This window comes from Molothrus aeneus, chromosome Z (genome assembly GCF_037042795.1).
Source record: "Molothrus aeneus isolate 106 chromosome Z, BPBGC_Maene_1.0, whole genome shotgun sequence".
Taxonomy (NCBI): domain Eukaryota; kingdom Metazoa; phylum Chordata; class Aves; order Passeriformes; family Icteridae; genus Molothrus; species Molothrus aeneus.
The window spans coordinates 16,636,451-16,660,522 of NC_089680.1; the positions used below are offsets into that span (position 1 = coordinate 16,636,451).

The 24,072-nt window shown below is 36.7% G+C and overlaps 1 protein-coding gene across 1 annotated transcript; it reads left to right on the forward strand.

Annotated features, from left to right (window-relative positions):
- On the forward strand, window positions 1-23,158 carry HSD17B3 (hydroxysteroid 17-beta dehydrogenase 3). The gene is given in 12 exon segments (XM_066569355.1): window positions 1-2,023; window positions 4,071-4,115; window positions 10,188-10,247; window positions 12,347-12,364; window positions 15,812-15,886; window positions 15,889-15,922; window positions 16,394-16,456; window positions 17,209-17,236; window positions 19,307-19,341; window positions 20,363-20,444; window positions 22,134-22,193; window positions 22,502-23,158. Coding segments are annotated over 12 exon segments (825 nt in total). The 5' UTR covers window positions 1-1,869; the 3' UTR covers window positions 22,673-23,158.
- Window positions 23,159-24,072: the final 914 nt, after the last annotated feature.

Genomic DNA, 24,072 nt, shown 5'->3' on the forward strand with positions numbered 1-24,072 from the left:
TTGCTTTTTATATGATTAACTCCTCTAGTGTACTTCAAGTAGTTTCTTTAGGTCATTCTGTACCATAGTGAAGTGATTTTAATTTCTTGTTCATAGAATGTTTTTGAAGTGCTTCAGACTTAGATTTTTCACCTGAAATACAGACCTGATAGTTATAGTCTTTATGACAGTGTTACTCAGAATAATTTAAAAAATAAATCTAGGAATAACAAGAAATAGGTACTATCTAGAAGTACTTGCAATTGCTTGTATACTTTCACAAAGAAATTCAGCTTCAGTCACTTTCTTTTTTCCTCTGTGTCTGAGATACTGTTGATTTCAGTAAATTTGCTGATTAAAATTCTGGCAATAGGGGCTCAACCAGAGACAACTATCATGTTAGAATTTAGGAAATTGTATGGGTGTTTCACCCAGATCATCAATAATTGTGTCTTTCAGTTACTAAGATAGAAACTTAAAACTGATTTTTTAGATTACAGCTGCTTACTTTTCTACAGATTTCATATTAATGAACTTAAGGTTTTAAATATGACATTCATACCATTATAGGTGCCAGGGTATATTTACAAGGAAACATAAAAAGAAAAATCATTACTGGACCAAAAAAATGTTGTCCTGTGCATTAATCTGTTCATGCTCTAAATTTTGTGGGGCTTTTTTAGCAGTGAAGAAATGTGATCACCCAAGCGACTTCCTACCTATTCACTGTGTAAATTTTTTGCAGTGATTCCTGTGGAAGTCAGAGAGGAAAAAAGGACCTTACCTCAGGAAAAAAACACTTAGACCGAGCAATTCTTCACATACTTAAGAATTTATTAATTTTCTTCTCATTATCTTGCCCTAATTTACTTATATTGGGCCCATGACTTGTAGACCTATCTGAGACTCATTACCAACCACAGGAAAAGAAAATGGAAACATGGAAGTCCAGAACAGAAGAGTGACAGCTGTGGAAGATTGTGTTTTGATTCCATCATTAAACAGAAGGAATTCTTTTAAATTTTGGGGGCATTAATTTAAAAGAGGTATTCAGCATTATTTTTTACATGTAGAAAATAGTGATACCTCTTCAAATTTAAAGTATTCCTTGAACAGTTGAAAATTACTTGAAAATTACACACAGAGTAATTTTTTGGGTTATTTGTGATTGATTGTAAATACTTTTGTAAATGTTATATTCAAACCTTTTTTATTTGTTTGGTCTGGCTTACTTATGAGGTGAGCCCTGAGAGGAAAATTAAGACTGCTTTAGTGTGAGGAAACTGGGTTGTTGTTAAGCTAAGACAGTAATGATTTTTTATCTTGTTACAGATAAGCTAGTATTACCTTCCTTGTGATTCAGACATTGTCTTGTAAAGCATCTGCACAATTGTGTGTTTCTATCTGAAGGTGTCAGTAATGTAACATGGTAAATCTTTTTTTCTGGTTCTAGTGTGAATTTGTCCTGGAAATGTCTGGACCGCAATTTAACTCTTCAGTGTAAGAAGTAGTGTTGATCTCTGTTTGGGGTATTCTTTTTTAAGGGTTTGGTTTAGATACATCTCTGGTCTCTATGAATGGTAAACAATGACAATAAAATTAATTTTTTGGGTTTATGTAGTTTCCAGAAAAGAAGTGAAACCTTTCTCCTGAGGCCAACATCAGAAATCATTGTTTACTTTGGATTTTCTCAATAGTTTACAAATGTGGGTGTAATGTAGTGATGTTATGCTAATCTAAATCCTGGACATTTCCTGGAAAATGAAATCATGTGACTTGATTCGTCCTCTAAATTCTCTTCCAAGGCTCAGAGACTAACAATGGGCTGGAAGGAGGCATTTTCCATGCAGAGAATGTCTGATTCATACAAGCTCACTACCTTCTCTCACCATGGAAGTGTTCCAGCATCAGCTACTCAGTCTTGTTGGGGCTCTGATCTGTTTCTGTACTCTGATAAAATGCATCAGATTCATGTGAGACCTTTTTCCATATGTCTGAAGTTCTTTGCCTTAGATTTTCTTTCAGTCAATGGGAGAATGGGCAGGTAAAGGAAATTGCTTCACTTTCCGCTTGTAATTGGGTGGTGGATTGTTACATCGCTAATCAGGAATGGTTTTCCTTGTATTTCGTTACCCTGTTCCTTCAGAATGAAATACAGTTTCTGATATGTATGGTTTGCTTTGGGTTTATGAACTTGAAGGTTTTGTGTACTTGGGGAGAATAGAAAACTGGTCAAACTGGTAACAGCTCACATCCTGGTGTGTAAATGTGAATTCTTTCCCTGTTGCTACTTCTGCTGTTTTCTCTCTGCTGCAAATGCTTTTATTTTAGTGGCATTGCCCAGATCCTCAGTTTTCTGGTATGTGAAGATGCTAGTTTATGTCTAGCATATGTGCTCCAGTTTTCAAAGCAACTTTTCTTGTTCCTGCTGATGTTGTTCCTTTTGTTCCTTGTTCCTGTTGTTCCAGTGTATTCTTTTCCAAATTGCTGACCTATCCTTAATGATACCATTAATGAACTAAATTTACTTTAGTCTAAAATCTTCCAAAGCTGCATGTTGGCAGTGTTTTCTAAGATAGTATGCTTTCTTGTAGAATAACACAGAGTTTAACAAGCATCTGCTTCTTCCTATTGATTATTCATGTGTTTCTTAAGCTCGTTAGACGATCAGTATAAAGCAGGGATGAACAGCTCCTGAGTTCCTTGGCTGCCAATGTTGCTGATGGCAGCTTGTTGTTAAAAAATTACCTGAACAGTAGACTTGTGTTTGATTCCTTTTTCCTGCATTAGAATTGATGGGACAAAATATACAAAATTATTAAATATATAAAATACATCAATTAAATATATAATTAACTATTAAATATATGTTTAACTACCACATCTTCTAGTGGATTAATAAAATAAATCCATTCCTGTAGAAGACCTGCCTGAATACCACACACTTCTATGGCAGTGCATAGGTCTCATTTTGACTTAAGTGAGGCAAAGACCTCCCTTCTGTGTATGAGATGAGGAACAGCATGTGGAATTTGCTGTGTAGAATCTTTCTTTTCACTTAGGGTTGGAAGACTTGTTTCTTTCAATGAACCTTTATGCTGTGTTTCTATAAACAAAGTCTTCTGGCCCCAGTAAAATTCATAAGGCTCAGATAATTAGTGTTGTCATGTGGCACCTGAGATTCTGATAATCATGAAAATTAAAGTTGGCATGTGGAAGCTTGTTTCTCAACAGACTCTTCACTTTTCATCTACAGGTCTGTTAGGAAACTTAATACCCACCGCTTCTTTACTGGGATCTCATTTCCCTGCGAAATCAGAGAGTAATTGTTCTTCTGTTGGCAATACCTAACCATTCAAAACCACTTTGCTTTCTGTGTCTCTGTCAACACAAAAGTCCTTAATCCACATTTTTTTATATTGACTAGTTTTTCATTTGCTCTAAAACTTACCAGGTTTACCTTGGAACTGCTTTGGTTATTTCTTCTCTATGTTTATAGTTCCTCTTTTTATTTATATGCATAGTGTTTAAAGTTCAGGGTACTTTACAAATGCCAGGATTTGTTTATTTTCATACTAAGACTAAATCCAAAAGTAAACTGAGTAGTACAGCTCTGAAGGAAGAGCATTTTATAGGTGGTGGCAAGTTTGATGTGATCTTTCCTTACAGACAGAAATCTTGTGTGAGAAATTGTTGTATCAGTTTCAGGTGGTCTTTATCTCCTACTATTCTGCCACCAGCATATAAATTCAAAGCTTGCAAAACAGAACTTGTGAAAATACATACATGGAAGAAAATTCTGCCAGCTCTTCAACAACTGACTTGTTGCTTATGGACATCACTGAAAATGAGAGTAATAGCTACCTCCTGTACCACATGGACTACCTTGGGGAGAGATTTGCTTTAATGACAGAAAGTGCTAAATAAACTAAGAGATGCATTGGTCACAAGGAAAAAATACTAGAAGACTGGTTCTATTCTTCAGTTGAGACATTTAGGTTGTATCATTCAGGAAATGCAGATGATGAAGATTGAAGAATTCACAAATTCAGAGATCCAAATGTAATCTGTATCATTTTTGCTTTCTCCAGTGGTCACAGGAGCAAGAGATGGGATTGGAAAAGCATATTCCTTTGGGTAAAATAGATTACCTACCTTTCATTTTACCTTAACAAAATTACAATTGCTATCCCTCCATCAGTGTCTTCAAAATAGTAAAATTATTCTAGAATTCAAAGCTACTGTGACAAACATGGTCCTAATCTTTCTCTCATGTATAACCAGAATAGCTTTAATCAGATTCTGAAAGGAAACCAGTGGTGCATTTCAGAGGAAGGTCATTTGCGCCTCAGTGGTCTCATCAAACCAGGGAACTAAAATGAGTGATTCAAAAGAGGGCCTATTGTCTGTCCAGAAAAGGATGTCTCCTAAATTGTCCCTTTTCTCCCAGTTTCACAGCTAATCTGCAATGAGCTGGTCCAGTCTTAACACACAAAATGTAATTTTGTAGCCTTTACACTTGCAAACACATATTGAAAGTTTTATCTGAAATATCCAATAAGGGAGAAACTTGTATAAATTAATATAAACTACAAGTTCTGGAAAATATAAGTAATCCTAATGGTTTAATTCAGAATCAGGAGCTCTAGGAGGCTGCAGGAGGAAGACGGTCTTTGTGCTGTCCCTGTAGCTGCTGCTGTGCAGAGTCACTGCAGCAGTACCACCCATGGTGGTCAGCACTGAGGGCAGGCTGGCCTTGTATTGTGTTGTACCAGCCCTGCTATTATTGATTGTGACTGAGCAGTACATTTTCTCCTTGGTGTCTTCTTTCTAAAGTGTCTCCCTTTCTAGAAGCTAAACAGCAACGAATCAAGAGTTGCTGTCTTCAGGGCTGAGGTGACTGGGTGGCAAAGAACATCCTGTAACATGCAAGAGCTTAGATGTGATGCCTTCTGCTCATAGATTATAAAATGTATTTCACAGGAAAAGAAAAAATTTGAATTGATTTAGAAGATTTCTGTGCTAGTCTTTTCATTATGCATTGTTTAAACACCTAGATACCTTATGACTGCCATTGCTGGGAGTGGCAATACAATAACTACTTTTGAAAGAGCATTGAATGTAGAACACTCAAAGACAAATACCAGATATTAGAGACAAATAGCAGGTATTAGAGTTTAACATTTGGCATAGTTGTGAAAAAACCCATATGAGAGAAGGGAAAATGCTATTTCCTGTCTACTCACTAAGTTGCAGTATTAATTAGTAAATGGGATGGGTCTGATGAATACATAGGTCAAGGGGAATGGGATGGGATCAATACAGGGAGAGCAGATATCAAAAATGCCTAAACATTTTTATCATGTCTCTGGGTTAAGTCCTCTGTTTATGCAGCTGAACTAATTTTCTGTGTGATATTTTATCCATGTGAAGGCTGCAAGAACCTGTGAATGTCTAGATTGGAGCTTGTCACTGTTCTGCTTTGTTTGGGCCGTATGGGTTATGCAAGAATAAATCCCATTAAATGGCCAGCTATAACATGTGAATGGCTGCATTATGCCATAAGAAAAAGTAAACCCACCGCTGTCCTTTTTTTAAACTTGGCTAGAGCTGGATAGATTCTGTGGAACATTTGTTCATTATTTTTGGCATTTGTGGGATGACTGAAAGTCATCTTTCTCCATGCTGAGATGTACCATCCTCTCCAGGTGGTCCCTTTGATTGAAGCTGTGCTCAGCTACTGCTCTGTGGGATAGATCCCAAGCCCACACCACATGAACTCATAGTTTGGCACATCATCTTGCTGGCTGAAGTGGAAGCACACACTTGTGTGTGGCTTGTAGATAAATAAATCTGATCCTGCTGTTTTAATATTTGTGCGTCTTCAGAGGCTCTGGCTCAGCGCTGCTGCCTTGCTGCTCTGATGTCAGGATACAAAATTCTCTGATATTATTCTGGTGTAGGTTCCTCTGGCATTGTGTGCTGATGTGAAGGCAAGCCTTGTTGCTGATGTGAAGGCACAGTCTTATAGAGTTTGAGTTCTGATGTCAAGTGATGAATTTCTTTCTGATGCCCTCAGCTCAGGCATGGGTCACAACTAATTTAAGGACTTGGTAGCATATGCTACAGGATTCTTAGGAGAGCTGGCTTTGTGTTTTGGAAGGCTAGTGGAATGTGGTTTCCTGTGTTTAGTTTTATGTAGAGAGATCCCAGTGGGTGGTTCATTGGATAAAACTCAGCAGGCAGACGTCCAGAGAGAGATTACAGTATCTACAGGTTCCATACTCCTCTTTCCAGGATTTATGCCTAGATACAGGACTCTACAAAGTCTCTTAAGCTCAAAAGCTGCCTGGGGCTGTATGAAGAACCTGGCAGCCGTGAGGTCTCAGAACACTACATTGTTGATGCCAGGACACAGATCTTTTGTTTCACAAGCTTGTTTGAGAGGCAAGCAGATGTGAAACTCAAGTTTATCCTCTTAAGAATGAATATCCAGGCTTCCCTGAAGGCTCTACATGTATTTTGAGTAGATCAGTTGTTTTGAATGACTGATCTTCTTGAAGATGAAGATCCCAACCTTTTAACAGACTGCTGTGATGTCAGAATACTGTAATTTTGGATCTAGTTTGCTGTATGTACTTGAAAAGCCAGGCTTCTGTTACACTTGGTCCATGAGTTCTTGGGCTAGTAAGGTTTAAACTCTCCAGATTTCCAAGAAGAAACAAAAGTAAGTCATCTGTGAGTCTGCTGCTAGTCTGTCACATCTCTACTCAAGGATTAGCATTTCAGGTACTGATGTAGTATTGTTTGTTCTGCTTTTGTGGTGTAGTAACTACAGATGTGCTTTATCACCTGTTACTGACGTAGCACCTCAGACATACTGGGTTTATGGACAAGGCCATGGCATATTCTGAGATTTATGGCTTGACCTCTTTACACTTCTCATGTGATGTCAGGGCATAAGCAGGGTGTGTTTTGGCTCATGTGGTCACCATTCTTGCTACTGTTAATAGTTCATCATTCTCTTATAAGTTAGGCCAGTGCTTGTGTTCAACTGGTGTTTCAGAAGACCATTTTGAGACAGACCATATTCATTTAAAATTCATTCATTTCCTGATTTAACAGCTCCTTAAATCTTAAATATTTGTTTCTTGTCCTGAAATTCTGTGTAGTATTACCAGCAGTATAATACCTCTTAAATATGATCTGAGTTTTCCTGTCCTGGTTGCAAAGTATTCTATTTTCTCCACTAGATCTTGGATTTATTCCTGGAAGTACTGCTATTGTCCTTGCATTACACAGATCATGCAGAGCTAGCAGAAGAATTGCTAGATCATCCTACTCTGTCATCTCAGTTCTGGTCTGCTGGAACAAAACCAGGGTTGAAATTTTTGAATCAGAATGAATGACTTTTTGATTCGTAGGGACCCTACAGTTCTGAATCCCAGTTAAAGAAAGACAAAAGGTGAAACATGGATCATATCAGTACCGTCCTAGAGAAGAGCCTCTTCTCTAGGAAGTTGAAGATTACTGTAGGCAACTACAGATTCCACAAAGCATTAATAAGGATTTTAAATTATTATATCTAATAACTCATGTAGAATATAAGGAATTTGTCAAGGTAAATGTAGCAGTCACATGCAGAAGCAGTCATGGTTTGAATTTAAAACCTATCTCGCCTTTCACAGAGCTTTATTGTTTAAAAAATCAATTCAGACTGAGCTGTAAACACATGCTAGAAAATGCAGAGGGATGTAATAATTGTTTAATGTAGATTTGAACTTTTAATCATGCATTTTTGAGATCCCAGTGTGCTTGAATTTTCTTTATCATTAGCCCTATTTCTAAATGCTTAGTTGTCATAATTCTTTATGGCTGGTGTTGTTAATAATGTTCTTACATTTAGGCAGACCGAGTCTCAGAATCATTTTAGTCCTTTGCCACTGGGAGTCAGGATTTCCTAACATATGTAGCTTCCCATTACACACTGGCTGGGAGCCAGTGCTAATTCTTTACTGTGAAGGGAAACACCATTCTTTAACGTCAAAGCCTTTGTATATTAAGAAAATTCTTTGTGCTAAAGACATCAACACTAAAAGTTACCATCATTTGAAATATTAAGCCAGGATTAACCTTTCCTGCAGATGGCCAGGGAATTCTAACCACAATTAGTTTTGTTTGCTCGAGGGTCTGTTTGTATCTCATGGTAATTACAGTGTCCTACAAAACCTGTTTCTGGAAAGGATACACATTTTCTATGTGGATGAGGAAGCAAAAGAGACTAGTCAGAGACTAATCAAAAGAGACTAGAGACTCCTTTGCCTTGACTTCTGGTTAGAATGGTGCCCAGCAACAAGAGAGGTTCCTCTCACCTGATAGGTAACACTTTCATAAGGTTGCTCTAAATATGAGCTTTTAGGTGAAATACAATGCAACCTTAGCAGTAAGAATCATTTTATAGTTAGATTTTAGGAGGGGATTTTCTGTCAAATGACATACAGTGAAAAATGTGTGATACTGAGAAGCCCAGTGAAGCAGAACTTTTTTTATTTTGTGTATTACATGACTGGCAATTTGTCTTGGGTCTGAAGATGCAAAAGTCTAAACAATCCCTGTGCAAACACCCCCAAATGACAGAAAGGAGCAACTGGAGGGACACTGGAAACAGAGACCATATCTCTGACTGAAAATGCCTTGAGTCAAATTCCTTACAGACAATGGAAAATCTACCAATATGTAGGCAATTATAGTTCTCTACTTGAGAGCTTCAAGTGGAGTACTTAAAGCAGACTTCTGAAAACCCAAACACCCAAGGTGCAGGTGCTTTTGGAGCCCTGATCAATTATGTTAGAGGATCTACACAATACAGAATTGTGAGAAAGGCTGAAAATGCAAATGGTTGTGGCTGATGCCTTTAGCAGGGCAATATCCCCTTGTACTCTTGATGGAGAAAATTTTTGAGCAAAGGTCCTTATTTCTTAACATTCTCTGCATTGTCTCATCATAACCCAACGGGACAAACTGTTTCCTCAAATAGTTTAAGAAGAAAGTGTTGCAGTGAGTCAGCTATAGAAATGAACTGATCTCCAGTGGATGGTCCTTGGCAATCATTTCTTCTTCTAAGCAAATCAGAAGGTTCTTTCAGATAATACAAGCTTTATGTTTTGTGATGGCTAATTTAGCTCTCTTTCTCCTTTCTCTCACAGGCATTTTTCTAGTTTTAGTTTTATCTTTCTTTATACACTCAGCTCAGCTGACAATTGTTAATAACTTAATTTCCAAAAATGAGGCCATGGCCCTTTCTCTGACTTTGCCTAAAAATCTGATGGGAATGGGGGGCCTCAGAAAATCAGGAGAAAACCATTCTGTGTTTGTTCTGCACATGGTTACATGAAACTGATCATAAATGGATCGTTACATTAAGTAGTGTTTGCAGCTATAGAATTACAGCTATTGCAAACGTCTTTGTGGATGTACATTTTTGTGACTCTATTTTGAGTATTTATGTCTATAATTCACCTTTTTTCCTTTGATTTTTGAATATTTAGTTCTTTTAAATTTGCATCTAATTAAAAAATAAGAAAAAAAACAGTTAAAATTTATCCATCAAACCTGGATCAGATCTTATTTATATTCAGTGAAAATTATTAAAGTCCAAATCTTTTCTAGCTGTTGGGCCTTCAATTCAATAGGCTTAATGTAGTTCCTCAGGAAAAAAATATAATGATGGAAGGTGATGCTATGAAATGACTGGAAAGCCAGCAACATGACTAGGCTCCAAAATAAAAATAAAAATAAAAATAAAAATAAAAATAAAAATAAAAATAAAAATAAAAATAAAAATAAAAATAAAAATAAAAATATATTTCTGAGAAATTCCATATGATTTTCACTCCCTGTAGACTTTCATTTATTTGAAGTTGACTCACATTATTTTTATTTTTTCATGTTATTGGGATTTGATTGTTGTCCAGTATAATTTTCTTGTAAAGGTCCAAAATTATGCAGTGAAGGAAATATTCTGGAAGTCTCTAGAAGACTGATTATTTTTTGGCCTGGTTTTAACTTCTCTTGTTTATCCATTAGGCAAGTGACAGGTGAATGAAAACAATTTCAAAATTCATTATTACTGTTTTTGCAAAACTGTAAAAAATGGAAAGATCCTTGTCGCCTTGCTATTTCTTAACAATTTTATATTCCTCTCTTGTACCTGGCAAGAAGTGGATTAACTATAGTGATGATAAGGAGAACTTTTGAAAAACTGAATGGTAAGCATTTGTCTCAAAATTATCCTCCCATTTACCAGGCTGGCTTTACAGGGATCTGCAAGTCTTTTCCTTTGTTATCTAGCACAGCAGGGTGCTGGATATTGCTACAGCTGTACCTCCAAGTATTTCTCCAATACTAAGAGCATTTTTATATTACTCTGTCCCTTGAGCTCTTCTAGACATGGGTCACTCTAAAAATATATGCTTTCTTTCAAAGAGTGTAATGGGCTAAAAAAAAGTGAATGTGTGTTCTTTACTGCCTTTATCTGCCCTCAAAAATCTGTAAATACAGATAAATAGGTTACCTTTAAAGTAGTTCTTGGAACAGTGCAGAGGAGGACTAAAAACAAAATCAAAGTACCAGGTTTGTTTTTAAGTTGGTTGGTGTGTTGGTTGGTTGGTTTTTTGAGGCTTTCAAATTACATTTGGCTCTTGATAAAACAGTTAAATAGAGTGCCTTTAGAATTAATGTTCCCTTTCTTTTCTTCAAAGGAAATTAACCATTAATCCTGGTGAATGTCTTGTATAAATACTTTAAGATTGACAGTTAGAATTTATTTAGGAGTCAAATGAGTTTTTATTCTCCATTAACTTTACAGATTGCTAGAATGAAAATCATTCTTTCCACTGTCTCTTTTTCTATACATGGCTTCTATCCAGCAGATTCCTTGATTTACATGTTTAAAAGTATGTGTCAACCCAAGACTATATCCATACAAGTTGGAAAGACTTTCCCTTAAGAAGGCTTAGCAGCTGAGTCCAGCAGAGTATCATCAGGTCCAGGTACTTAACTAAGAGAGCAGCACATCTGTCAGGGATGTGGCAGACTCCTGCAGCTACCAAAATCAAGGAATGGACCCAGAAATTTTCTATTCAACATGCCTCTCTCTCTCTCTCTTTTTTTTTTCTTTTTTTTTCTTTTTTTTTTTTTTTTTTTTTTTTTTTTTTTTTTTTTGTGGGGCGGGATAGGCTTGTTTTCCCTTGGAAAGCAAGGGGTATCTGACGAGGAAAGCTGTAAATTCTTCCACACTTTGACACTTTGACTGAGTACAAGGCCACCCACTGGACACCTTCCTGACTGAGGCCATACTGCACTGCATTGTGTAGCAGCATGCAATGAAGGACTTGCCTGTTCTGCAAACACTCCTACACCTTCTGCACACATCCATGGCTTTTCAATTGCTCAGTGACAGCTCCAAGCTTCACTGACAGCAGCAGTGTTATCCATGTAATCCAAGGTGTGGGAAGGTGTGTTGTGTGACCCCAGAAGTCAGGCTACACTGATGAGGTTTACGCACTGTTCCACCTAGTTGTGGTCATAGCCTTTCCCACAACTTGCTGAAATAGGTGACAAATCCCAGTGAAGTATTTCAATTGTTTTCAGAAGGTTTTAGCTGAAGTCCAAAGTGAGTCATCTGTTATTTATTGTGTCAGGTTGGAAATTAGTATCTTAATAACAGATAGATGGCACAAATAAAGGAAAGAGAGAAAAATACAGCAATGAAAAGTATAGAGTATCTGATGTGGAGGCACTAAAACCAGCAGGGAACTCTGGACACATTACTCTTGTTTCCTTTTTTTTAAATATCTACACAATACCTTTTTGCAGTCCATTGGACATTATGTTGAAAAGACTTGCTCCATTTTCAAACTGATTGTATTATTTGCCTAATTATACTGCCACTTCTGTTTGGATACTGAGTGCTATAAATTAAAGGAGTCTAAACTGTGGGTAATTACAGACATCTCAATGTTTGGCTTTCCAAGTTCTGTGGGCCACAGGTGTGCCTCAGCACTCAGAGCTGGAGCCGGCAGAAATCCACAGTAAGAAAAACATTTCTCCAAAGACACACTGGAATTGAAAACCAGATTTCCACTCATTCAGACTGGAAAGCTCTTTTAAAATGAGATAAAAAAATACCAAAGGAGGTGTTATAGAGGGCAGACAGAATCGTAGCACAGGTATACTGCTCATTTAACACGTTCAGTACTGTGGTTGTGAAACATTGATCAAGCCACAATACCAGGGGATTAGAAATTATGGAATGCTACTAACTGCAGTCCTGTTTCATTTCTTCTGCTTGTATTTCCTGAGCAAGCTGTACAGGCAGAGCTAGGTCCTGTTTGCAAAATACTCCCTTAGGATCCATTCATATGTTCAGGATCTGTATCATACTATTGTTAAAGCCAAATAAACAAACAAACAAAAAAAATCCACTTCTGCAAGATAGAAAATTCCTCAGCACAAGCGTGGTTGGGGTTTGTCGAGTTTGGTAGGGATTTTATTTTTTTATTTGTTCTGATTGGTTGTTTTGGGGTTGGTTTGTGGGTTTTTTTGCTGTTGTTGTTGGTTTTTTGTTTGTTTGCTTTTGTGGTTTTTTTAGTAGAAACAAGTATTTTTTAAATGAAAAATAAGGTATGTTGTCCTCAGATACAATAAAAATACAGCTGGTAGCACTTTAGATTAGCAGAGAACACGGTTAATGAATTTGGATTTGGTGATGCAGGAAACTATACAGAAATTATGTCTGCTAATATAGAATTAAGTAGTGAATAAAAAAGGAACCCACACAGCCCAGGACAAAATATACCTTACTCCCACAAAGACCTGTTAAGATGCTAATTCATTCAGCTGTCCTCCCTGCCATAGGCTGAGTTTCCAATCTGCTCTGCTGTGTCCTCTGCCTGCTCCAAGAAATAAGCAGGTAACCTAGTGAGTTCACCGACTAGCATAAAACAACTCATCTCCCAAGCCTTTCTGCATACTAAAAGGACATTTAAAACTGTCTGTTGTGTCTTGCTGGTCCCTTAAGGTAAACTCTTCAATTTACTCTCCTATCTGTAAATTTCCACTGAATATGAACACCCACCTAAGATTTAGTGCTTCTCTCTTTATATTCAAATGTTGCTGTAGTACTTCAAGAAGGCCTTTCAAGATCAGTTCTTGTGCCACTTGGGCATTCATTTTGCTACACTGATTTTCAGAACATCTTTGTAACTCTCTAAACTATCTAAATAGGAGGGGAGTAATTCTGGAATATTGTATATCCTAAACAACTTCATACTTCATTCTGATTTATTATCTTTTCGGTAAATTTCAAAAAGCAGCACATTATCCTATCTAACAGCAGATTCCCAAGTGGTCTAGGCCAGAAGAAGTTAGATGTAAAAGTCTTAAAAATACATCTTATAACATATTGAACTGGCCAACTTGGTTCCACTTTTAATTTTCCTTGAATTAGCTTTTACTCCATTATTTAAAAAAAAAAAAAAAGAAAAAAGAAAAAAGACAATAAACTGTCCTGGTGTTTGAAAAGCTAGGCTTTTTACTCTAGGACACTTAGGACTTTTAAACAGAGATGTAATGCCTTGAATCTTCAAAGACTATAATAAATCTGTCACAGGGAGGGAGAGACATAAGAAACATTGGAAATTGTTTTTTGGCTCTCTCCTTTGCAGAATTGCTATAATTTTCTGAAGAGCTATCCCTGGGTAATTCATTTGTCAGCATGAGAGTTTTATTGTTTTTTAATATATTGGTTTATTCTTATAAGAGATGGAGGAAAGCCATCTGGAGTACTTGTTTGTTGGCTGACAGTGCTGGTTGCAGCCATACAGTTCTGTACAGACAAGGAGTTGCAGAGAAAGTCCAAATGGCTTGTTTGATCCTCATTTTTATGTTGCTCTAGTTTTGGCTGCCCTTCTGATTGCCCACGAGAAGGATGGCCACAACATCACTATACTTTTTAAGACCATCTCGTTTTGTTTATAGAGCTCTTCAAACAGAAGGTCACTGTAGGTGTCTGCTCCAGCTGTTGCTCTGTTCTTTCCCACTCACTGCATTTACACTCACAATATCCTTTTATTTATAGTTTCACCATTCTCCCAGCCTGGGACCATGACGGGGTCATTTGCCACTAGAGTTGCTTTTATAGGTTGAAGGTTCAAAGGATGTTTTGTCCCTTTCATACACAGAACTGCAGCTTAGAAAGAGGGCAAGAAAAAGGGCAGTCCTTCCTCCTTTCTTCTGTCATGGAGACAGATGTCCTCTAAAACTGCACACAAGATGCAGCACACATTTCAGGTCTGCTGTCAGTGTGCTTACTGTTTCCTCAGACTTCATTACTTGAGTAGTGTAAGGTGGTCAAAACTTGGAGTTTGCAAAGAGCTTTGAGGGGCAAAGAGGAACAACTGGAAGGGAGCAAGTTTATCTCATCCTCCACTCAAACAGGTGTTCTGATTTGTTGCAAATTGATCTGCTGGACCCAAAGCCAGCTTTCTGCATCCTTGCTCTCCCACAGGCGCTGGCGCAAGGCCTCTTCTTAGTGAATGAGCACCAATGGATGAGACAAAATTTCTGGGTAATAATTCAGCAAATCTGATTCCTATTCAAGGCAATGCTCTCTGTCTTCTGTATGATAAAATCAGAATACAGGCCAGCAAGAGACATTTTGCCAAAAACCATGCACAATTTTTGCCATGAGTGTGCACCTGAATTCCTGCCACTTGCAGAGAGCCTGCAATCTGATACTCTATTGACATTTCCAAGCTTTGCCTGTCACTTTTTCAGCAAACTTCATCTGGATTTCAGGTTGCCCGTAAAACTTGAAAGCAGGTTTAGTAGCAAAAATTTACAATGTGAACATCTAGTTAGAGGAGACCTTATTGAGCCCTTTTAAAGGAGAGCCTTGCCTTTAAAAATGAGTAAATAAAGAGTTTCTACTTCTTTTCCTCATGAAACTACATTGAAAATATGAACAGCAATAAATCAACTGCTGAAAAAAATGGCAATGTAGAGCTGGGCTCCCCTCCTGCATAGAAATTACATCGGAAAAATCACACACATTTCCCTTTCCCTTCTAATTGACCTTGTAAAATTTAAGCTATAGCCTCCCTAAAATGCCTTTCAGTGCTGCAAAATCCCAAGAAAGGTTCAGACTATGAGAGGGCAAATGTTAAAATAGTCAAGGAATTAAAAAAAAATAATACAGAAAATCCTGCATCCCATCCATCCTTGTTTACCCCTCCTCTTGTGTAAAAAGATAAGTTCCACTTGTTAAAATGCTTATCTTATCCATCAAAATTATTTCAAACTGTTCTGCAAAGCTGTGCTTGTGTAGGGGATCTGGCATCCACATTCATTTGTTTAACGTATGCTGACAGTGTTCATCTATAAATATTATGATAACAAGGGGAAGAAGTCCTGTGTGTCTTATTTCTGAATTTGTTTTGTTTTACCTTACTGAAGGACTAAAGATCTTCTTAGAAGACCTAATGTTGTTTAGGTCATGTAAGAAAAGCTCCATTGATTGAATCCTTCCTATATTTGCCAGGCCATTTTCCTGAAAACAGCTGGGTAGAGTGAGAGTGTTATGCTTGTGTTGTATTATTTCTTAGAGTAAGAATGTTGAAACAATTGCTTGATGTATGATGGACATTACTTAGCAAGACATCTGGTTGTTTCTCTCATTACTTATTACAGCTCCCCTCTCTTTCTCCATAGATGAGAACTGAGGTTTTCTTGTCTGGTTGGTCTTTGGTTTTGGGTTTTTCTTTAGTTAAAGAACTGGCCACAGATCAAAAGGTGAAGGTTATACAAGCTGATTTCACTAAAAATTCAGTGTACAAGAACATTGAAAAGATCTGAAGGACTTGGATACTGCTGTTCTGGATCAGTCATTAAGGTCTGTTAATTGACAAGTATTTTATGGCTGTGGTGTATTTAACAGACCATTGTATAAATGATGTGTTGTAACAACTTGTTAGCCAATGATTAAAATCAAATATACATAATGAGTCTGTGGCTCATTATCTGGTATGACTCATGAAGCAACAGTGAAAAGATGGGGTTTTGGTAGGTATTTTTATATTTTAAAGAAAGTCAACCTTTTAATAGTGAAAGAAATGAAACAACAGCAACAATACACAAACAGCTTTAGCAACAGTCTGTTTTTCTGTTTCCCAGAGACAGCATTCCTCAGTATCAGTGACCTCAGTGAAAACAGGACTTAACACTAAACAGTGTTTCTCCTCACATGTAGTTGACAATCTTCTGGGTCTTGAAGAGAAGCACTTTGTTTAATTAGATTAACTATGCAATTTGTCTAGATTTGATTCTTAACATTGTATTTTCCCTGACTAATTAGCAATGTTGGAATGCTTCACAATCCTCTTCCATGCCATTTTCTTACTGGGCCAAACATAGAAGAATTAGGATTATTCTGTAGATTTCATCTTCAAATGTAACAATGAGGAATGGCAATTCATTGAACAAGGCACAGATTTGCCCCTGCTACAAGCAAGTATTAACTGTTCAGTTGGGTTGGAAATGAGCTGGGCCTGAAGAAGCATATTTTGATTTGGGTTTAATGCTTGGAAGAGCTTGAAAGAGAAGAAGAATGGTAGTTTTCAGCTAAACTGCAGGAAGCATACAGTGATAGAGGGGAGAGTGCAGCTGACCTGGTTGGAACAGGGATTAGCAAACCCCCTGACTCCCTGCTGGCTTGTAGTGTAATGGGGTCCAGTCCATTCACAGCCACAGCTGAAAATATTGGGTTCTTGTTAGCGTTATTAAAACTTAGTTTCTTTGAGACACATTGCTTAAGTATGTGGAAATAGACAAACAAACAAACAAAATTAAAAAAAGAAAAGAAAGAAAAAAAAAGAAAGAAAAAAGAAACCTCATTTAAATGCTGTTTACTTTGTGGGGGAATTAATTTACGGCGGTTGAATTGAGTGACAGGATTAAGGATGTGATCAAGTATTCCATTGCCTTATTGTTATTTGCCTCTATATCACTTGCAGTGAAAAGGCCAGAATTTCTAAGTGTGTATCTTCCTAGCACCTCTCTCAGGATTCATTCAGTTTTTGTGTCATCTTCTCTTCCAAATCAGAGAATTTCAGGCAGGCTGCTTCCGTCAAACTCTTGCTTAAGGAGTTTACTGTTTTGTTTCTTCCTGCTGGACCTTGTCAACTGCAATATTATTTCTGTTCCAGGTAGATATATGACTCCTTCCTATCTGTTCTGGGGCTGTAATGTATTTCATTAAAAAGTACATTCGTAGCTTTTCTATGTATTATAATTTAATTCATCAGTGATTTTCAGCAGGACAGTCAGTGTTAATTTAAGGAACGCACCTGTTTCTATTACCTGTGAAATATATTGATCAGAACTGACTGGAAAATTCTTAACACAATTTCTCAGTTGAAACACATCCTTGCACTACAGCTGAAACAGCTAAAACATTTCACAAATCATTTTTGTTTTGGTATGCAGGGAGATTTCCATCAGAATTAAAATCTTCAAGGCAGGTAAATCTGTAGTTTGAATTTTAGCACTGTACATTTTTTTGGTCACAATTATCTTTTGCCAACATGTTTTTGTATCAATGCAGGACAGAAACTCCAGAAACTGTCTCCTGATTCTGTATTGTTATCCCTTAGTGCTAATTTTGGTTGGCTCCTTCCCCTCCAAGAACATTTAGTATTTCATGCTTTTCAACTCTGATTAAGATTTGTATTGCTCTGCTGTTTGCAAGCAGCATGTTAACATGAACATGAGCAGAAGATCTCAACCTTGACTTTCATGCCTTTCATGTCTTTCTAAAAATGACATGAAAATTAACAGCAGATGTTTGTCCCTCTCTGGCTTTCAAAATTTACATCCCAAATTTGTACTGCTGCCTAATGACTTAAGATAATAAATCATGTAATACCAGTCAGTGGGAGCAAATTCTATAAGTAGCTTTGTGACATTTCTGCTCCCAGGATATAGGATATATTCTATTTCTGTGTCAAAAGAACAGAAATATCTGCAATATCTGAATGCTATATATATGTGCCATTCTGTGCCCTCTTGATCTGGATACAGGAGGTTTTTCTTTTTGTCATTTCCCACGTTACCTATATCTCAGAATCAACCTCTTTTGTTTTTGCAGTGCCTGGGCATTGCTTACCCCACTGCTGCAACCACATCCTTTTCAGTGTTCCATGAATATTCACTTTCCTCCAAATTACAGGGAAGAAAGTATTCTCCTAACTAACATTCCTCATGGTTAGGTCCAAATAATCTTTAAATCTTTTTGGATTTCCTTTCTCCTCCCTGTCTGGATTCCTGCTAGATCCCGTTCACCATTTCTTGCAGTGTAATGCCTGAGGTCCATGTATCCTGGCTCCCACAGATGTCAGTGGGATTTTCAGCACTGCAAAGGAAGGACATTTTCCCATATTTATTTGGAAATTCCTCTTCATCCAAGCTGATGTGACTGACTGTATTTTCAGACTTTGTCAACCCCACACTGCTCCTACTATCCTCTTGAGCACAATGACCCTATTGAACAAAATATCAGGAAATAACAAATATTCAATTAAACTGCGCCATTAACTTGCACTACTTTTCACTACAACCCTTTACAAGTTAGGTCACACTGCTGTCCTGACACAATTCATAATGTAAGTATGACTTCTTCCTGGTACTTAGGTTTCCTATCAATAATACCCTTCAAAAGCACAAAGAAAAGCTGATTTCTTATCTGAAAAATGCATCTAATTTCACTTTAAAAATCAGATTCATGATTAAGTCTATTGCTAAAATAAGAATGAAAAAATAATAAAATAATTAGCACTAAAAAAGATCCTAAAGCTCTTTCTGGTTCCAGGAAGAAAATTATATATTTTCCTGATTTTCTGCAATTTCTGATCCAGCTAGAGGCAGAACTGAAAATGCAAAAAGAACATGGAGCTGACTTTCTCCTTGCAGTTATGATTCCATGTTGAAGAATTATGAAATTCAGAAACTGTTAAAAAGCTTTGGACAAACATAAGACTCTCACTGCTTAGAAGGCTAACTTTTGGAATTTTTTGACAACTCAGATGATTTTCAGGCCACAAGCATTTCTAAAATATTTTCCAAAATGTTGAATGTGCCATATTTTAGCTATTTGAGCTGTACATATATAGCTTGATCAAGTGAAAAAACTTGTTATTAAAATAAAATCAGTTCAAAAATGCTGTCAGGAAGATGGGGAATGGAAAGAATTCTTAAAATACTTGTCATATAGTTGACAAGAATTGTTTTGAAACAAATGCAAGCAAGGTATTTTTTCTATAACTTTGAACTGTGTTAAGCTTCTACCTTCAATGCCTTTAGTGGTAGTTAGGCTTTTTCATTAACTTCTGAACTTCACAGTCAATCAATCAGTAAGATATCTTCTACTTCTGTTATTGCTCTATGATTATATGTATAGGAACTCCCACAAATTGTCAGTCAATTGTAGAACAGAGCAGAAAACCAAATATGTATCTGTCCCCAGTTAAAAATGTGTGGCAGAAATAGAATAGGATGTGATGGGCCTAATAAAGCAAGAAACAGCATTTGAATATATTATCTATTCTTCTAAGAATGGTAGTTTGGGTTGGAATAATGCTTTTCAAGCTCTGGAAATACCCATATTACTAATCAGAGACATCAATTCAGCTCTGCGATTAAGGATCTCTGTCCTCTTTTTGTACTATGTGTATTTTAGACTTGGGGTCCTTAAACTAGAAGTTTGGCTTTTTGGGTGGATTTTCTAGAAAATATTGTTAAATACTGCACTTTAGAGGCCAGTACATGCTTTTAGTTTTGGCAAAAAAAAAATAAAATTCTTGTTTAATTTTCATTTTGTTTTGTTTTGTTTTTCCTTGTTGTTGCTGAATGCATTCGGTTTTAGTGATGTGTACAGGGAGTTGTGAATGGGGAAGCTAAACCAACAGATCCATGCAGCAGGAAAAAGAATGTGCTGGCTAAAGAGCAAAGGGGATCTGCCAATTACTTAGGAGAATGAAATCTTTCCTCTGATGACAGACTTTTCTCTCTGTTAGATGTACAAGTGCATGTACAATGTTCCCATGTTCCTGATTGTGGCAGGCATTCAATTTTCACTTATGACATTACTCCTGTCTGGTTTAAACCAAACTAAACTGTAAAAAGGGGGTCTTTTGAAGGCACATTTGACAGTATAATAGGAGACCTATGCCTTCTGGGGAAAAAATGTTTTCTGCTCATGCAGAAATATACTACTATACTTTTACTATAATCCTGTAAACAGAATGTAACTGTTTAAATTAAATTTCAGTCAGAAAGTTCTAATTTTGAATCTGTCCTCTGGTTCGAGTACTTTCCCTTGTCCATTATATACAATGTACTCAGCTACTAAGGTAAATCTTTCACATTGCTTTATGAAGAAATCCCCATTAAGTGTTTATCAAAGCATTATATCAGTATAAAAAATGATCAGAATATAAATAGCATTGCTCCATTGAAATAATGAAGTAATGTAAATTAGCAATACCTGACAACCAAAAATGAGTGAAACACTGTAAATGAAGTCAGCTCAGAGTATGTCTGATCCTTGGAATGATTTTGCCTTTGATTAAATAGTATTAAACCAGTGCTCACAATTTGTCTTCATTCTGGAAAGTGATGAATTTTACTACGCTCATTTATCTAGTTTATTTTAAATTGTAGATACACAAAAGTGCTAGGTTTTGCTTATGGAACCAAGAATAAAATTTCTGGTAGGTGACTGGTGAGTTGCCTAACTTCATAGATTTCACCTAAATATTTGCTCTGAATTTGAATTCATGAACTCACAGAAGTGAGGAATGAATGATTTTGAGTAAAACTCCAAAAGTAACTTGATCAACTCAGATTTCCTTCAAATGAAAAATTCTAATGATATTTTCTTAAATGTAGCTAAAGTTTAGATTGGCCAAAAAAAAAGAGCTATTCTTGGTAAGAAAATATAGTTTTCTATTTCCTTTTTCTCCTTTTATATAAATCCCTCATTGCTCAAAATTTGAACTTCATTCAAACCAGATAATTTTAGATCCTTAAAAATGTTTACTTAACATGATTTCCAAATGATATGGTACATTAGTAATGTTATGTTGTCGACTTGTCTTTTTTCATTCTCAAGTATCTTTTAACTTTGGGGTTTCTTTTGTTTTGGCTTGGTGTTTGTTTTCGTTAGCTCATTTGTAACATTTTTTTTTAGTCCTCTGGAGGGAAATTATTTTACTTGTCAGCATTATATCATGCAATATCATGACAGTGTTGGTGTTACAATTTTAAGACTATCGAATGATGGGTTTGGAAAACAGTCTTTTTTTTTTTTTCTTTACTAGGACTTTTATATTTTTCATTACAGAGGAGCAATTCAACCTCATCAAGTGTCTGATTATTTCTCAAAGATCTAACTCCTAAAATCTCGCTTGAAAGAAACTCAAATTTGCACAGTTAGTATGTGCATACTCTTCATGCTGTGGAGAAAAACTTAAATAAATCTAAAATATTGAAGTTAAAACTTTTCTTCAAATTCAGAAACACTTGACTTTGAAACATTTACCTGCAGGTTATGCTACTAGGTAAATACTGAAGGCACGAGTTTCATTTTGTTCCACTTTTCATTGCAAAAGAAACAACAAGTGCAAGTGTCTGACTGGCACAGTAGGGATCATCCAGAGGACAGAGCCACATAAAACAATAGCTAGAATAAGTGGGACTCTACTTTCTCATAAAAGTGTCAAAGCTTCCAGTGCAGTCTGCAGTAACACCTGTTGGATGTCCAGCTCAGGACAGTGCCAGGCTCCATCTTTTCTGGTGCAGAGAAAGAGTCAGCCTCGCCCAGGTGCACCAGCAGAAACTGTATCTTGGAAACTTCATTTTTGTGTTTTCCACCAATGCCCTGGGCCTTAGATTGTACAATGTTAGGCCATTTGTGTTAAGGACATGTTTACACTTCTGAGGATAGTGAAAGCACTGAGCTTCCTATACTAATGGTTTGTTTTGTTTGGTTTAGTTATATTCTATCTAGGCTTTTATTGGTTTGGTTATATTCTATCTAGGCTTTTATTATTCTACAACCACTGCAAGCAGAGTATAAGGCAAAGGTAAATAGCATACAGGCGTTGCTGCATCTTGCCATATTAGCCTTCATTTTAGCAAATTCTTCAAGAATATTTGAGATGTCTAAATCTGTGTTGTGTAGCTGTCCTCAGTGAACTGCTGGGTGACTCTGCAAAATTTCTGTCTCCCTCTATAGGCAGCTTTTTTCCTTATTTCACCATAGTGCTGTCACTGATTCCATATAGTGCCCTAATCCATTGCAAACATCGGTCAAAATATGTCAGATGCTATGGGAATCTGCAGAGTGCCTTATGTAAGTATTATATGGTATTACACTGTTGTCATAATTTTTTTTTTTTTATTTTAGATAGTGATTCCTTATGGTGTTTCTGCTCCAATGACAATGTACCAAAACCCCGGTGTTATTACAAAGACAGCAGAAGAGTTTCTTAGTGAATCACTGGAGTATGTCACCTTTGGAGATGAGATTTTTGGATGTTTCACCCGTGAAATTTTGATTGAATTTTGTTGTGTGTAAATGTCTTCCAAAGACTCCAGCCGAGTCCGTCTGGGCTCAGCCTGCTCTTTTCACTTTTTCGTAGACCTCAGATATCAAATGAGAAAGTGGCAATGGGTTGCTGCAGCTAATATGGCACCAGTAAAATATGAAGAGAGGAATACACAAGCAAAGCATAGTGGTTACAGCATAGTATGATTTTCTCTGCTTATGAGCCTTGAGTGAGCTCAGTTTCATGTCTGGTTAGTCTTTATCCTCTCTCCAGCTGCCTGTTTTCATGACCTTGCTAAGGAATTTTCCAAGACATCTACTCCTTCAGAAAAATTGGCCAGCAATTTCAAAAGTTTTTAGTGGGGGAGAGGAAAGACATAAAACCTGAATGTACTATCACAAAGACATCATTTTCTTGGATACCATGCTAACAAAATAGAGCAAATATTTATACACAACAGCTGTTAATGATGAGCATTAAATGAAAGTATAAGAAAGGCAACAGATTTGCTGAAAGCAGAGGAATTAACATTTTCCTCTAAGAGAAATGTGGTTACTGAAAGCCTGAAGTAAAAGCTTTTGTGGGCCTTATATAGGCTCTAAGAAATTTATATTACCATTTTAACATAATCTTAAAGGTCACCAATAATTATACTCATTTGATATTTATGAATAAAATGATAATTTGCTTTATTTCCATCTTGTTCACAGTGTATTTTCATGCTTTCAGTGAGTGTTTTGTGTCTTTGGTTTCTTTGGGAATTTGCAAGAAGATAAAAAGAAATCTCAGAATGTAAAGTACACGCTGGGCTTTGGGAAGCCCGCAATGATAAAAAAAATTACTTCTTTCCAGAGCCTGTGAGCAGCTCTGCAATATCCAATATGGGATGTAAGAGGCAGCAACAGGGATGCACAGTAATTCTACACTGCTGAATTAATCCAGAGGACAAGTGTTTTGACTGGATGGCTGTCAAATCAAACTGGGTGCTATTAAAAGGTATTTCAAGGACAATGAAATCACCAGGCATAGTCATTGTGGGATCATAAAAGGAAAGTCCTGCCTAATTAATTTGATACCCATCTAGAATAGGGTTACTTGCCTAGTGGATGAAAGGAATGTGGTGGGTAAGGCTTTTCTTGAATTTAGTAATATTTATTATGATTTTGGTAAGATTTTTGATGCTGTCTCTCAAAGTGTTCTTCTGGACAAGCTGTTGTGATGATCAGGTTCACAGTGTACTGGATGAAAAACCGGCTGAATGTCAGAGCTTCAGGGGTTTTAGTGTGTGGGGCTGCATCTGCCTGGTGAGCAATCACCAGTGGTATTCCTCAGGAATTCACTGTAGGACCAGTTCTGGTCAACAACCTTATCAATGATCTGGATGCAGGACTTGAATGCACCATTAGCAAGTGTGCCAATGATACCAAAC